The sequence below is a fragment of the Theobroma cacao genome, chromosome 5 (assembly GCF_000208745.1).
Source record: "Theobroma cacao cultivar B97-61/B2 chromosome 5, Criollo_cocoa_genome_V2, whole genome shotgun sequence".
Classification (NCBI taxonomy): domain Eukaryota; kingdom Viridiplantae; phylum Streptophyta; class Magnoliopsida; order Malvales; family Malvaceae; genus Theobroma; species Theobroma cacao.
This window is the reverse complement of record NC_030854.1, coordinates 35,924,237-35,939,655: the sequence shown is the minus strand read 5'-3', so window position 1 is coordinate 35,939,655 and position 15,419 is coordinate 35,924,237. Positions and strand designations below refer to the sequence as shown.

Sequence of the window (15,419 nt, the reverse complement as noted above, 5' to 3'; positions counted from 1 at the left end):
TAAAAATAACTGAAACCGAATTGAATTATATAACTAACCGAACTAAACAAAACTGAACTAATTCAGTTAGTTCGGTTCGGTTTCCAAAAATCGAACTTAACAAATTTTTTATTTTTTTTATTTGTATATATTTATTTATGTTGTATTTTTTAAATAAATCAATATTATAAAAATATTAAAAAATAACCCTAAAAAATTATAATAAATAAAATAAATACTCATATAATTCATATGATATAACCAATAATAAATAATTTAGGTTTATGATTTTTTTTTCATATAAAATCTCCATTATACCTTTATTTAGGTTCGGTTAGTTCGGTTAAAAATTTTTCTAACCGAAACCAAATTGAAATAATTTTACAAACCGAACTATCCTAATCGAACTAATTCAACAAAAAAAATTAAACTCATTTCGATTCGGTTTAATTGTTTGATTCGATTTATATTTATTCACCCCTACCCCCAACATCCTCTCTATCACATTGATGATAGTGATCAACCATCTCTATGTAATGAATGTGGAGACTTTTGGGTTGGGTTTAGCTACATCTATTGCTTGTGCAATTTCAAGCTTGATGTGAAATGTGTTACTTTAACAGACCTTAAAAACGAAGGGCAAAAGTTGAAAGAGATGGCCAAGGAGTCAAAAGTGTGCCCTTTCGAACAAGAGCACAAGCTTTTCTTCTTCAATGTTAGGCACAAAGTCAAACATAACTTTAGCTGCGGCATTTGCTTCCTACCACTTTTAGGTTTACGTCATGCATGCTTTCGTTGTGGTTATCTTCTTCACGAATCTTGTCTTGGATTTCCATGGGAAATGACACCCCCGTTTCATCCGGAACACCCATTTGTCAATAAAGACCCTTGTGCATGGTGTCTTGCCTGCTTTGGTCCATTTCAGTATCGCATCATCTATAATTGTGAGCAATGTGTATTCATCAACTTGCATCTTTCATGTGCTAATTCCTTGTGGCAAGCCATAGGATCCAAGTCTCACCAGCATCCTCTTTTTCTATTTTGGAACAGAATGCCAGAAACCTCTTCGACAATATCTTTGGAATTTATCATTCCTGTAACATTCCAATTCTCCATACATATGCATTATGCAGTAATATGCTTACTAAAAAATAATATATTGAGGAATTAATTTTAAGCTTAGCGTATAGAGGTTTAATCTAAATTGATTAAGTAAACATTTGAGGGAAAGAGAATTTATGAAAATAATAATAAATAAATGCAATAAAATAAATATAATAATAATAATAATAAAATTAAGAAACCAAAGTAGGTGTGGAAAATGGATTAATGGAAAATAAAGCCCAAGAGAAATGTTAAGAAATGGGCTAAAGTTAAATTCTGCTGCTGGGTTTTGATTGGCCCAATTAAATTAAAATAGGACGGGATCCTTAAGCTAAAATAAGACTGAAACCTTAAAAAAAAGAAAAAAAAACTCCCTTGTTCTTAGAGCTTGAGCTCTCGTCTTTTACCAGTGAGCTCCCAAGTTACCCCTTGGATCTTCAGGCTTTGTAGCAGCACTCTGAGGCTTAGAAACACACACCAAAGGTAAGATTTAACTCCCTTGTGGATTGAGCATGGGTTTAATCGGTTTAAAGCTTAAACTCTGTCTATATTACAGCCAAGTCACAATAGGCTCAAGCTGAAGCAATTTGAAGTTAGGATTCTATGGGTTGGCCACTAAGGTAAGAGTTTGAGGTATTTTGATGATTGGAAATTCTGGGATTTTAGTTTGGATGTTGTTAGTGAAGAAATGAAACTGAGTTATGCTTAGAAATCCTGGAACTTTCTGAAAACAGGGTTTCTGAGATTTTATTCTGTTTAGGTGGTACGGGAGGCTCAAATAAGTGTTGGTGAGCAAGGTTTGGAAAATTGCTAGCTGTTGAAGAACTTTTAGTCAAGGTGAGTGGGTGTTAGTTTTTGAAATGAAATTATTCTGAGATATATATATATAAACTGAGCATGAATAGCACGTCTGTGATTTGCTAGGCTAGCAGAATATTTGTTAGGTCATTTCTTGATTTTGGGACTAAATTTCTGATTCTGAATTTTCTGAAAAATTGGTGTATGTATGTGTATATAGCTTGTTTCCCATTTTTATTTTAGAGTTATTATATATATATATATATATATATATATATATAGCTACTTTTAAGTGATTTAAACTTCAATAGTATTCTGTTGTTTTGTTCTGATGCATGCTCCACTTAATGGCAATTATACGGTTGATATCCATGTGGGAATAGAATCCCAAAACCTGTTGTGGTCTGGTATTTTTTGCAACTGAACATGGTTTATTGAACTAGCCATTATTTAAATGGAGTTAAATTCCGGAACATGGGTATACCCTGCATTTTGGCAAAATAGCTCACATAGAGCTGATTATATATTTCCGTCCGATGAATATGATTCCGGATGAGTCTGTTATGATCCAATGAGATCAGTTACTCTGTCCGAAGGCTAAAATACTGGATGCGTCTGTGTGATGAATATTCCATCTAACGGCTATAATACTGGATAAGTCTGTGTGATGAATATTCCATCTAACGGCTATAATAGCATGATATCCCTTCCCCCGGTAAGCTTTAGCACCGAGCAAGTCTGATTATTTTGTTATTCTCTTGGTTTTGAGGCCTATTATATTTGGCAAAGCCCAGGTGACTATTATGTGAGATAGCTTCATGGTAAGCTCTATCATATTCTGATTTTCTGTTAATGAATTTGTTGGGGCTAGCTTGGTTGTTTAAATTTCGTATCTGTTATTTTGGAAATATCTGACCTAGCCTGTGAGGCTTAACAAATAATCTAGCCCGAGGATGATCTCAGAAATCTGCCACTTTTGGTATGTCTACAATTGCTATACTTGTCAATGAGTTCCTGCTTGCTGTCATAAGCCTCTGTTATCTGCATGTACACCTCTGAAGCTAGTTTTTGTCAATTATATTCTGATTAGAGATGCTTGAATGAGCTTCATAGGCCTAGCATATAATATCAGCTCCAAGTTGAGCTTAAAATCTGTTATATTGACATGTATTCCATGCTCTAATAAACTAGACTTAAATCTGCTTTTCAAAAAAAAAAAAAAAAAAACTAGACTTCAATCTGATTTCTTATAGGGAAAATCACTCATCTTAGCACCTTTAAAATCATCCTCCCGTGCGGAAAAAAAAAAAAGGAACCGGTAAGTATCGTACCAAACATGGACAGCTGTGCTTTGCTTAATAGAAAAGCCTTGTAGAGAAAACAAGCACCTATCCAAATCAACAAAAAAAAAAAAAGAAGTACTTTAATTTGGATAAAATATAAATATTATATTTTAGTTTTTGTGTATAGTATATATTTAAGTTTTTATAAATATTTAAAATTGATAAAACATACATATTTATCTAAATTTGTATTAATTAATATGAAATTTCATGTAATTATATATTTTAAATGATATAAATTATTTGTTAATATTAATTAATATATGGTGTTAAGCATAAACTTTAGTGCAAATATATATATTAAATCTTTATATGCAACCATGGGCCATGGTTATCTATGACTTTCATCTTAGACTAACACATGTGCAAATATATAACTAAGGAATGTACTTTCATCTTAGACTAATTAACACGTGCTTTTAAATAAATTTAAAATCAATATTTGTTTAATCAATATTTTTATTAATCAATTTTCATACATCTTAACTAAATTTAAAGCCATCAAAATTTTAATTATAAATTAACTTCAATGTACATTAAATACCCATTTTTTAAAAATAGTGAAAAATCCTTACCCAACAAAAAAAATGCATTGAAAAGAACAGAATAGGGTTTTTTTTAATTAGTGACTACAACATTTCCCTTCCCTTTTCTTCTCTTCCACTGATCTCATTTCCTTCATCTTTTCCTGCCTAATCTTTTTTTTTAGGATTTTTTTTATTCTTCCAAAACTCGATTCATTAAAGAAAAGAACAAAATAGGTGTTTACTTGTAGAAAATTAGGGGTTTTGAAGAGCATAAGATGTTAATATGCCTTCGTTACCCTTTGAATCGATTTTGCTTCCCTTGATCCCTTCTCTGACTCCATTTAATATTGGTTCTTGTTCCTTTAAAACATCAGTGATCGACATGGTAATTTTAGTTAATATTTCACATTGATTTTGTTGAAGTAATTTTCCCCTTTTCTTTTCTCTCCTTTTCGTCTATGTTTTCTGTCTTCTTCTAGATTCTTCTGTTCTTTTCAAGGTTATTACGCTACTAGACAAAGGAATCTCGTCTTGTTCAGAAAATCGGAGGTTTTTGGGTTCAATCGTGAACTGGGGTTCGCCATTTTGGAGGTTTTAAGGTTTGGAATTGATTGCAGCTGTCTTAAGAAGGTATATCCTTATCCATTTTGCACGTTCTATCCACACGTGTGATGAATAGGTATCTAGCTAATATCTGGTTGGAAATTTTGCTTATTGCCTTTATTGAAAGCAATTAGTTTTTTAACAACTGATTTCCCCCTTTCCTGATTTAGTTTTTTAATATTTGCACCCTTTTATGGAAATATTGTAAATGTTTGAATTTGTTGGCTACATTTATGTGATTACTACTTGTCAAAGGACTCCCAGAAATTTTTTTGCTTTCCTATTTTATTTGTATATAATGTTTCAAGTTTTTTTTTTTTTTTTTTTTATAATTGGGGGAGGCGGGATTCAAGCCCTGCTCTTTAGGCAGGGGGATAATGCATCAACCAATAAGCCAAATGCTCGGGTGCATATAATGTTTCAAGCTTAAGTTCTTAGTTATATGGGTTTTAGGGTTTAGGGTTTAGGGTAGAGCTGATTCAACTTTCAGTTTATATAATGTTTCAAGCTTAAGTTCTTAGTTATATGGGTTTTAGGGTTTAGGGTTTAGGGTAGAGCTGATTCAACTTTCAGTTTATATAATGTTTCAAGCTTAAGTTCTTAGTTATATGGGTTTTAGGGTTTAGGGTTTAGGGTAAAGCTGATTCAACTTTCAGTTTATATAATGTTTCAAGCTTAAGTTCTTAGTTATATGGGTTTTAGGGTTTAGGGTTTAGGGTAAAGGTGATTCAACTTTCAGTTTGAGGTTGGTCCTTCCTATTTAGGTACCTGTTTTGCACAGCTACTTTGGCCTGGGGTGTTAATCTGCCTGCTCATATAGTTGTCATCAAGGTTTGTGAATAGCTGCATAAACACATCATTCATTTTCCTTTACATGGCAAAACTTTAGTTGTTGCATATTATCATTTCAAGTTACATATATTAGCGTTTCTGCTGTCCACAATGAAGACAAAGTGGAGTATGATTTTACTAGAGATAGGACATTTTGTCCATTGAAGGTTGTGTCCCCCTTCTTTTGAAGTTTGTGATGCTATTCAAACATATTCTAGACATTGATCTTGTTGTGGAAATTAAATATCAATATCGTGGGGTCATAGCCCTTTTGCTTCTTTAACAGTTATCCCATTTAGGATGTCATGTTATTTTAGTTTGGATGCTGACACTAAAAGAGTTGCTTTTTGCAAGTTTCCATCGAAAATTGAAAGCTAGCCTAATATGTCCTTTAATTCAGCTACATTATGCTTTTCAAAAAAAAAAAAAGTCAGTTATATTATCTCAACTTTGACAACCTTTCCTTTGGAACCCGTCCACAAGGGCCTTTCTTCCAATAGGTCAATCACTACTCTCTATTAAGCAGATGGCAATAATAAATAGATCATGTTAATGGGAAACAATTATAGTAGTGTTGATTTAATAATCACTTATGTGCACACATTTGTTTGTGGCTTGGTTTGAAGATAAGGAGACCTATTTTTGTTTTAATTATTCTTCCACAATTGCCTTTGTATGGTAGAGTAGAAATACCTTATTTTTATATGACTTTGACTTGTCGAAGGACACCAATTCATCGAAAATGGCGAACAGCATAGCCTGGAGCTGAGCCTGAGAGTTGAAAGTTGAAAGTTTGGAGATGGAAATAGAAAAAGAAATAGAGCAGAGGATCGCACGGTGGAAAGAGCAGGAGGACACCACGCCGCTGGTTTGGGTGGCGGAGATGGCGAAATGCATAGTCTCCCATGGATTGGGACTGCCCAGTGTTGAGTTAGGGCAGGTGCTCGTCTCCCATCTCTGCTTCCGTACCAATCAACCATCACTCTGGAAGTTTCTACAGCATGCGTTCTCTTCCCGCCTCCTTTCTCCCCTCCATGTCCTCTCCTTACTCACCTGCAGGTTTTTGCTTTTTCATTTTCATGTTAAAAGATAATTTATGTAAACGAAGAAAAATCATTGCTTAGTCTCAAAGCTTTGCCTGAAATGATTGTTCTTTACCCAGAGTCATTCCTTTCCGACACTCTCAACCAGAGGCATATAGGCTTTATGTTGAGCTTCTCCGCCAGTATGCATTATCATTTGACCCATCTGTTCCTGATACTTGTAAACAACAGTGAGTAACTTCTGGACTAATTTGTGGTAAATTTATTGTTTTAAGTTTTAAATGAATTTGTAAAAATTGGCAATTTTCTCTTGAAAAATTATGATTGTAATTTCTGTTCTCTGCATTGCACAAAATTCCATTACATGCTTGCTAAATTAATATGGGATCACGGCCAAATTCTCACCCACTACCTTTGGTAACTCTTCATCTGTTGTTTCACAGGATTGTAGATTCTGTTGATGTTACCCTCCAACTTTCTCAGAATTATGGAGTCCATGTTGTGGAGCTTGGCCATGCTTTTGTCTTCTTCTTTTCAACTATTGTCACTGCCTTGATTGACTGCATATTGGATGATTGGGGATTACGAATGACTTCTTTAGATGCCCAAAATGGAGCAGTTGGGACTGGAAGCATGGATCATCATCCAATTGACACAGACACTGGAGGAGTTTATCATATTGAAAGAGACAAACAACTTGAACAGATGAGATGGAAGAATTCTTTTTTGGCTATAGAGGTCTTAGGACAACTAACAGAGAGTCTAAGAGCTATGGTTCTACTTAGGCTTGTGTATCTCAACATGTATGCATGATCATTCTTCATTTACTATGCCTTCAATGTCATAATCCTTTCTCTCAATTACCTTACTATTATTTTCCTGTTTTGTGGCAATGATGGTTGTTTTCAAACATTTTTGTTGAAGTTTTAGGGTTTAACATTGAAGCGTTTTATATATCTAATTGAACTATCATTCTCATGTCTTGTTTTATGTCCTTATTGATAGGCCAGAAAAATTCAATGACCTCCTGCAAAGGTTGCACTTTCTTGAAGCAAATAAGTCGGCATGCCCGAGTCTAACATCTGCGAACCAAATTTTGGCTAGACTATTGGCCAACGTCAAGAGAATTCCAAGTTTTGAGTACCAGTTAAAGAAACATCGGCTCATTGGAATGCTGGTGGGTAAAGGATCATGCAAGCCAGTTTCTTGCTGCAATTTTGGTTCTGGACAGTCTGCTTGTTGGGTGCCTTTTGATATTTACATGGAGAATGCTATGGATGGGAAGCAACTCTCTGTCAAATCAGCTATTGTTATTCTCAGAGGTATCCACTTGAAGTTTCAGTATTATTTGTGCTTAATTTTTTATATATATATTTAATGTATGCACAACATGCATATGCACATGTTTTGTAAGTATCAATCTGTATATTTGTGTTTTCTTGTTAAATTTTTTCTTTTTCCATATATTGAATAAAGGAAGGTAATGTGTTCTGCATTTGCAAGGGTTTGATTTGGTGCTGTATTTGCAGAAACAATTTATACACTCCGAGTATTTAATAGAGCAAGCTGGAAAGAGACCTTCCTAGCACTTTGGCTTTCGGCCCTTCGACTTGTGCAACGAGTTCAGATTAGCCATTACAATAATCACTTTTACAAAGAAAAACATGTGCAAATTTTAATTTCATTTTTTGCCATTTTCTTCATTGCAGGAGCGTGATCCCCTAGAAGGCCCTATTCCACATCTTGAGGCTCGTCTTTGCATCCTTCTGTCTATTGTGCCCTTGGCAATTGCTAATGTCTTTGAGGATGAGGCGAAATTGCAATCCTCTTCTTCTCAGGAATCTAGGTATGAGGATGGAATGGGTGAAAAGGGCTGTGATGCAACAAAATCGGGATTGATTTCTGCTCTCCAGCTGCTTGGAAACTTTTCCGGGCTTCTAAGCCCTCCAGCATCCATCACGGCTGCAGCTAATGCTGCTGCTGCAAAAGTTTCCAGCTTCATTTTAAAGAACCGCAGGGATGGTAGAAATAGTGGTAGTCCTATTGAAACTTGCTTAAATGCAGGTAGTTTGAATGTGTATATGTAATTTTACTCCCACAGCTGATTATGACTAGAGACATCTAGGGCTTATTCTATTGTCTAGTTGCTTTTATTTCCTTGGTGCTTTTTGTACTTATTTTGTGCTTTACGTTTAGGTGGCAACATGAGGCACCTCATTGTGGAAGCTTGCATTGCGAGAAATTTGATTGACTCATCAGCATATTTTTGGCTTGGTTATGTCTCTTCTTCAATGGTCTCGTCTGAATTATCACCAATTAAGAAATCTCCTTGGACTACTTTTATGGAAGGAGCTCCACTTAGTGGTCATCTAGTAAATTCTCTTTTAACAACTCCTGCTTCAAGGTATAGTGAGAATTTTATAGTTAGCTCTTGGTTGGAAAATTCATTAATTTGATTTTCTTCATGGCTCTCATATTTAAGTTTAGCGGAGATAGAGAAACTATATCACATTGCATTGCATGGGTCAGTCGAGGAGAAGTCGGCAGCTGCAAAGATTCTATGTGGTGCATCCCTTAGCCAGGGATGGAATGTTCAGGTACCTTGTCCATAGTACATATTGTTTTAAAACAGTTAAAGTTGGCAGTTTCAAAAGTTTTCTTATCTGCTTATTGTGACCTAAAATGTTTCTCATGAATTTACCTGCTATGGTTATTCAGAAATCTAATTTTCTTTCTTGAATTTGTTGATGAGTTGCAAATGGTCACCAAAGAAAAGCCACTTCTTGTCTTTTCAGTTTTATTGTTTTATCTGAAATGGGCATCAATTAGAATTTGTTTGTCACTAGAAGCCCCACATTTATTCTATTTCATACTTGAAGCATGAGGAGATCAGAGCTTATAGCACTTTATTTCACCCTTTTTGCGCTTTTTGCTGCCTACTTTTTATTCAAAGGGAAAATTTACTTGTCTTTGGCAGGAACATGTGGTACACTTTGTTGTCAAACTTCTTTCTCCTCCTGTGCCTCCTGGTTATGTTGGACCAAGGAATCACTTGATTGACCATATGCCAATGCTGTGTGCTGTTCTGTTTGGAGCTTCCTCTATTGACACTGTCCATATTCTCTCTTTACATGGAGTGGTAAGTGATGTACTGTGAAACCTTTTGTAGTTTTTTGGATCTCTAAGATATAGTAGTCATATCAACTTCATTTCCTTAATAAGATTGTTCATGACAACCTGGTTGTTGTTGGCTAACATACAAGCAACATACTGATGGGACTTCATTCTATTTGCTTGTTTATGAGCCAATTTTTCTCATGATAAAGTGATTGTTCAAACACCATGTTTTAGACAACAAAGTATTAATTCCAAAGGCATAATCTTTATTTTATTCAGACTGAGTTAGGACATTATTAAAACTACAGAGGCTATGATTAAGTCTTATTTTATCTTTCCTTAAGTTAATCGTTGCAAGTTTTATCTAAGAACTGCTAACTAGTGAAACGAAAAAAACAAAGTTGTATGTGACTTTTATTTTCTTGGGTATGGCTTCTGTTAATTCTTTATTTTGCTAGAAATCTAAGAATTTGGGTCAAAGGTTTATTTAAAGTTTTCTTTATTATTTTTTTTGCATTTATGGTTTCAGACATGTTTTAGGTCTTTTTTTTATTATTATAATCTATATATAAGAATGTAAGCACTTTTAATTAATAGAGAATAATATTATAAAAATTTTGCAGCTGATATGCTCTCTTGGGAAATCTATGAAGCAATTTTTAACCTCAATTGTAAAGCCTTAAGAACCTGTGTAGGATAAATATGGAAAAATATATTACAGAAGTGAGTGCATGTTGACACATAAAATTAATATCAACAACAGTTGACGTGTAGCATAAATGTTGCATGCAGTGTATAGCTAAATTAAAACACATTTATAATAAACTTGATAGGATCATTTAATTAAAAATAAAGTAGAAATTGGACCTCAACATTTAATTAAAAAAGAAAAAAAAACTTGTTTTGGATCACTCTCAGTTTGTGCTTTCTTCTCCCTATCCTTAAGAGAGAGCATTGCACACCTGACGACAAATTTGCTGTGCAACTAGAAATCATTGTATCCACATAAAATTTTTATTGATAAAAAAAGAAAGAGAAAAAACAAACTTGAAAATTTTGAGAAGTGATAAAAAATCTTGAAAAGGAAAGACAAAAAAAATAAAGCTCATTGTTTCAAAATTGTAGCTGGGACAATCATGACTGGTTAAACTTAAGGACCAATCAGACAAAGCTCAGATTTAAATAATAGGTGTGAATATATACTCAATCTGCATCAATTGGATGGTTAGCCCTTGAGCCACTCTATTGCTTTGCAGTTGTGGACAAACTTTTTTATTCAGTTTCTTGTTTTCCCTTTGGATCTTTTGTCGTTCTGTTGATGTTAGTAGATTGTTGCAAGCTAGGAATCACTCAATCTGATATATTTAAAGTTCTGATACCAACAGATACCTGAAGTTGCAGCTTCTCTCATGCCACTTTGTGAGACATTTGGATCGCTCGTACCTACACCATGTAGCAAATCAAGTACAGGTGATGAGCCTTCAATTTACATGGTTTTCTCAGCGGCATTTCTCTTTCTCCTTCGTTTGTGGAAATTCTACAAACCTCCTCTTGAGCTATGCACGACTGGAGGAGTAATGGGTGGTGAGCTTACTTTGGAGTATCTCTTGTTATTGCGAAATAGCCGCATTGCCTCACAAAATTTTGCTACTCATGATGAAATGGATAGCAACTCGGAGCAGTTAGAATTTGCATCAAACAAGCCCATATACATTGATTATTTTCCAAAGTTACGAGCTTGGTATTGTCAAAACAGATCATGTATTGCTTCAACGCTTTCTGGGCTTTGTAGTGGAAACCCTGTTCATGAAGTTGCTAATAAGATTTTAAGTATGATTTATCGAAAAATGGCCGAAAGTGGGGCCTCACAAGGTGATTCTGCAACGCCATCAAGTAGCAGCATTTGTGGTTCCCTTGCAAGTTCCAGGGAAGATGTTTATCAGATACCTATGCTTTCTGCATGGGATGTGTTGGAAGCCACTCCTTTTGTTCTCGAGGCAATTTTAACTGCCTGTGCCTATGAAAGGCTTTCATCTCGAGACGTCACAACAGGTAATAAAAGCTAGTTTTAGATTTTGGCCTTATTTTATTTTCGGATTTCTTGCTTAGCATGACTACTTGTTTAATCCATCATTCTCTTCCTAATATGGCACACTAACTAAAATTTACATTATACCTTCCATTTGTTGATCGTTATACAGCTAATTTGATTTTGGACTTCTGCAGGCCTGAGGGACCTTGTTGATTTCTTGCCCGCATCTGTTGCTGTTATTATTAGCTATTTCTGTGCTGAAGTTACTCGTGGTATATGGAAACCAGTTCCAATGAATGGAACAGATTGGCCTAGTCCAGCAGCTTATCTTCCATTGGTTGAGTCTCAAATGAAAGAAATACTTGCTACTGCTGGTGTTCATGTTCCAAGCTATTCCTTGGGTAGGTACCAACAATTTTTTTTTTTGTCTACTCTGAGCTGTACACACCTTTCTAAGTTGTAATATGATTTTCCTCCGAAATATATCATTATTTAAGTACACATACAGATTTCAACATATATTTAATTACCATCAACAAAATAATTTATGATTTTCATAGGATTCGAACATGCACCAATTACTAAGCTAGATGCTCAAGCGTTACATATTTATATATTAAATCATTATAGTAGCAAGTTTTTTCATGAATTTGAGTAAATATCTTCTTCTTTATCTGATTACTGGGCTATCTCCTGATTGGTAATTTAATTAGTATGAAAAAGGTGAGGTTTATGTTCGTGTGAGAATACCTTATTTTCCAAAACCTCCACTAGGCATGCAGTGTGGCCATTACAGGCCTTTTACATACTATGATTAAAAAAAACAAAGGCGAATTGCTTGAAATAAATGATAAAAGTCTCATTCTTTTGTGGTGTGTAGTTATACTCATTCAGAGTGGTTATGCAGGAACTTCTGTAATGCTTCCACTGCCAATTGCAGCTCTTGTTAGTTTAACTATTACTTTCAAACTTAACAAGAGCTTGGAGTACATCCACGCCGTTGTTGGTCCAGCACTAGAGAACTGTGCATCAAGTTGCCCCTGGCCTAGCATTACTATAATTGGTTCTCTTTGGGCTCAAAAAATTCACCGTTGGCACAACTTCATTGTTGTATCATGTTCTCGCTCAATTTTCAGGCAAAACAAAGAAGCAATTGAACAGCTCTTGAGAAGTTGTTTTACTTCATTTTTGGGATCTAACAATTCAACATTGTCAACCAATCAAAGTGGTGTGAATGGTTTACTAGGTAGCATTATTGCAACAGCTGGTGTTTGTCCTTCCATAGCTCCGGGGTTTCTATATCTTCGGTCTTGTAGGACAATACAAGATGTGCAGTATGTGAATGATGTGATTGTAAAATTGGTGGCTGAGTATGCTAGGGAATCAGCTGCAAGATGGACATGCAAAGACACCCGCAACTTGCGGTCTAGCAATTCATCATTGTCGTTTGCTGTTGACAGTGCAAGGGAGGTGGCAATGCTTGGTGCTAGCCTTTTATGTGTGTCAGGTGGGTTTCAACTGGTCCAAGAACTGTATCAAGAAACTATATTGACCTGGTTGCTTTCATCTAGAGGAGAAAAACTTGGTAACGTGAGTTCTGTTACCTGTATAGTGGAAGGTTATGCAATGGCATATTTGTTGATGATGTCAGGGTCACTTGCATGGTGTGTTGGAGCGAAAGCACCATCATGGGCAATCTCTAAACGAGCATGTGTGGTTGGGGTCCACATGGACTTCTTGGCAAGGGTTTTGGAGGGACACATATTGCTTGGTTGCGACCCGGCCACTTGGAGGGCTTATGTCTCTTGTTTGGTTGGTTTAATAGTGAACTGTGCTCCTGCATGGATTCAACAAGTGAAGCTAGAGACATTGCGAAAACTAGCCAAGGGATTGATAGGATGGCATGAATATGAGCTGGCTTTATCTCTCCTTGAAAGAGGTGGGATTTCTGCCATTGAATCTGTAGCTGAACTAGTAAATGTAATTTATTGAAGATGGAATCTAAGATCTTTCATATGCAAAATTAAAGAGTACGAATGTGACGTTTGGAGTTCATTGTGCGTATTATCTCGGTTTCTTTGCCTTGGCTTGCTCTATGAAGTCCATACTCTCACTATTATGCCATGCAAGCAAACAGGTTAGAAAAGACCGAAAGAGATCATTATTATTATTATTATTATTATACAATTTGTTTTAACATATTACCCCTAAATCAGATTTCTTGTAGATTGTGTAGTTCATAAGAGGGAGTTTGGTAGATTCCTCAATTCTTCATTGATTTGGAAAGATCAAAATTAGCTTCTAAATTAGAGTTGGAAAATGTAGAGTTCAACTCTCAAAACCAAACAAGTTACCTTCATTGAATCTATCAGTTGCTTGCAGAAGTTTATTATACAAGTTTTTGCTCTTTATTTCCAAATTCAAACTTTCATTCATTGAAAGATTTGTACTTGGATTTTGAAATTTTTTAAAGACGATAATGAAGGTAAGTATCAATATTATCGAAGCAATTATTGGTAAAACATACTTCAACACATGCACTGAGGTTGTCTTCAATAGTTAATGAGTGTTATTTTTGCAAGGAGGGACTTGTAGTCGAGGTGAATCACAAAATGTATAATTCTTTATAAATGATTTAGCTGTGAGGTTCTGAAAGCATCTATCCGTGGGGATTTCTCATTCCAATCTATTGAAAACCACATTAAAGTATATGAGATACGAAAGTTTTTCCAAAAGACTTGGGAATGATTCCAAACAAATTGTTTTCAGACAAATCTAAGCTTTCCAAACTAATCATGTCACCCAATGATTGAGGAATAAGACCTTGTAGTTTATTGCTAAATAGAGATAAAATTGTAGACCATTGGGAATTTCAATTGTCATTGGAATATCACTTGATAATAGATTCCTTGACAAATTCAAATATGTTAGAACCTTCAAATTGCCAACATCTAGTGGAAGCAAACCATTAAGATAATTTGAAGACAAGTCTGCTTCCAACATATCTTTTAGGCTTTGAAGGGTATTATTGAATGCAATTTGCTGGAATCCAAGTATAGCTTTCTCAGAGAAGTCAAAATACCCAAACAAGGGGGTATAAGTCCTTGAAAAAACCTTTATATGTGAATGTTAAAAAACCTTTATTCCTAATTAATCTTGTGTCATGTATGATAGAGTTATGATTTAATTAGGAGCATTTGCAAGGATAATTAATAGACATTATTTTCACTACCATGGAAAAGGAGGATGATTCTTTAAAGCCATTTTGTGGTTGTATTTTAGATTATCAAAGGGCAAAATAGATCATTCAAGTGCATACATTACCTTTTTCCTTTTATTTAATTGCAGTCGTGGGTTTCTGCCTTCTCATCAGTCTTGCTGATCTTTGTGCATCCAAATTGCCAGGCAAAGACAGTAAGATTTTGCATCAATATTCTGGTAAGCTGAACTGTGTCATTATCTGATCAACAAGTTTGAGAAAGAGATAGTAAGAGGGAGGGAGTACTTATTGCTTGTGCAAGTGTTAAAGGAGCAAATAAAATGCCAGAATTGAAAGTTATTCAGAATGGAAGAGAGAGATATAAGATTAAGCTGGGTGGCTAAAGGTCATGAAGGGTCCGAAATTCAGTTGCTTTGTTGCACCACAGGAGTCAAAGTTTTGATGCCTATTAATCGGGAAACGTTCAAAGTTCTCTGGATATGCATAGTAATGTTAACGTAACAGTTCTTCCACGAAGTTAAACTCTTCCTCTAGCCAAGAATCCTTTTCTCTCTACTGCTCCTCCTCGGATCATTCTGCTGTTTTTCTGTTGATTCATTTCGCTATCAGCCTGGATAGAAGTGTTGTCATAGTCTAATTCCGAATTTGAGGAAGCCTCTAGTGCTGGTTCAGTTTCTTCATGCTGAAACCATAGATTTTGTTAGATTTTAAAAATGTAGACCTCGAAAATATTAACTATTCCAAGAAATAAATAAATTGCAATGTTTAGCATCTTTAGTCTGTACATGTATAGTTTGTTCACAAATTATCCAACAAAAAAAT

At 35.0% G+C, this 15,419-nt stretch overlaps 1 protein-coding gene across 11 annotated transcripts; it reads left to right on the top strand.

Annotated features, from left to right (window-relative positions):
• On the top strand, positions 1,432-13,441 carry LOC18600050 (mediator of RNA polymerase II transcription subunit 33A). 11 transcript variants are annotated; one of them, XM_018121513.1, is made up of 16 exons: positions 1,432-1,566; positions 1,640-1,703; positions 1,844-1,920; positions 4,251-4,381; positions 5,939-6,244; positions 6,348-6,458; positions 6,672-7,031; positions 7,234-7,550; positions 7,758-7,849; positions 7,938-8,292; positions 8,425-8,632; positions 8,711-8,825; positions 9,206-9,367; positions 10,731-11,397; positions 11,572-11,778; positions 12,285-13,441. In XM_018121513.1, exons 5-16 carry the CDS (start codon positions 5,985-5,987, stop codon positions 13,367-13,369), a joined length of 3,939 nt encoding a protein of 1,312 aa, XP_017977002.1. In that variant the 5' UTR covers positions 1,432-1,566; positions 1,640-1,703; positions 1,844-1,920; positions 4,251-4,381; positions 5,939-5,984; the 3' UTR covers positions 13,370-13,441. The 11 variants fall into 11 exon arrangements, with proteins under 11 accessions (XP_017977002.1, XP_017976996.1, XP_017977001.1 ...); XM_018121507.1 differs by having other exon boundaries at positions 5,910-6,244; XM_018121512.1 differs by having other exon boundaries at positions 4,231-4,381.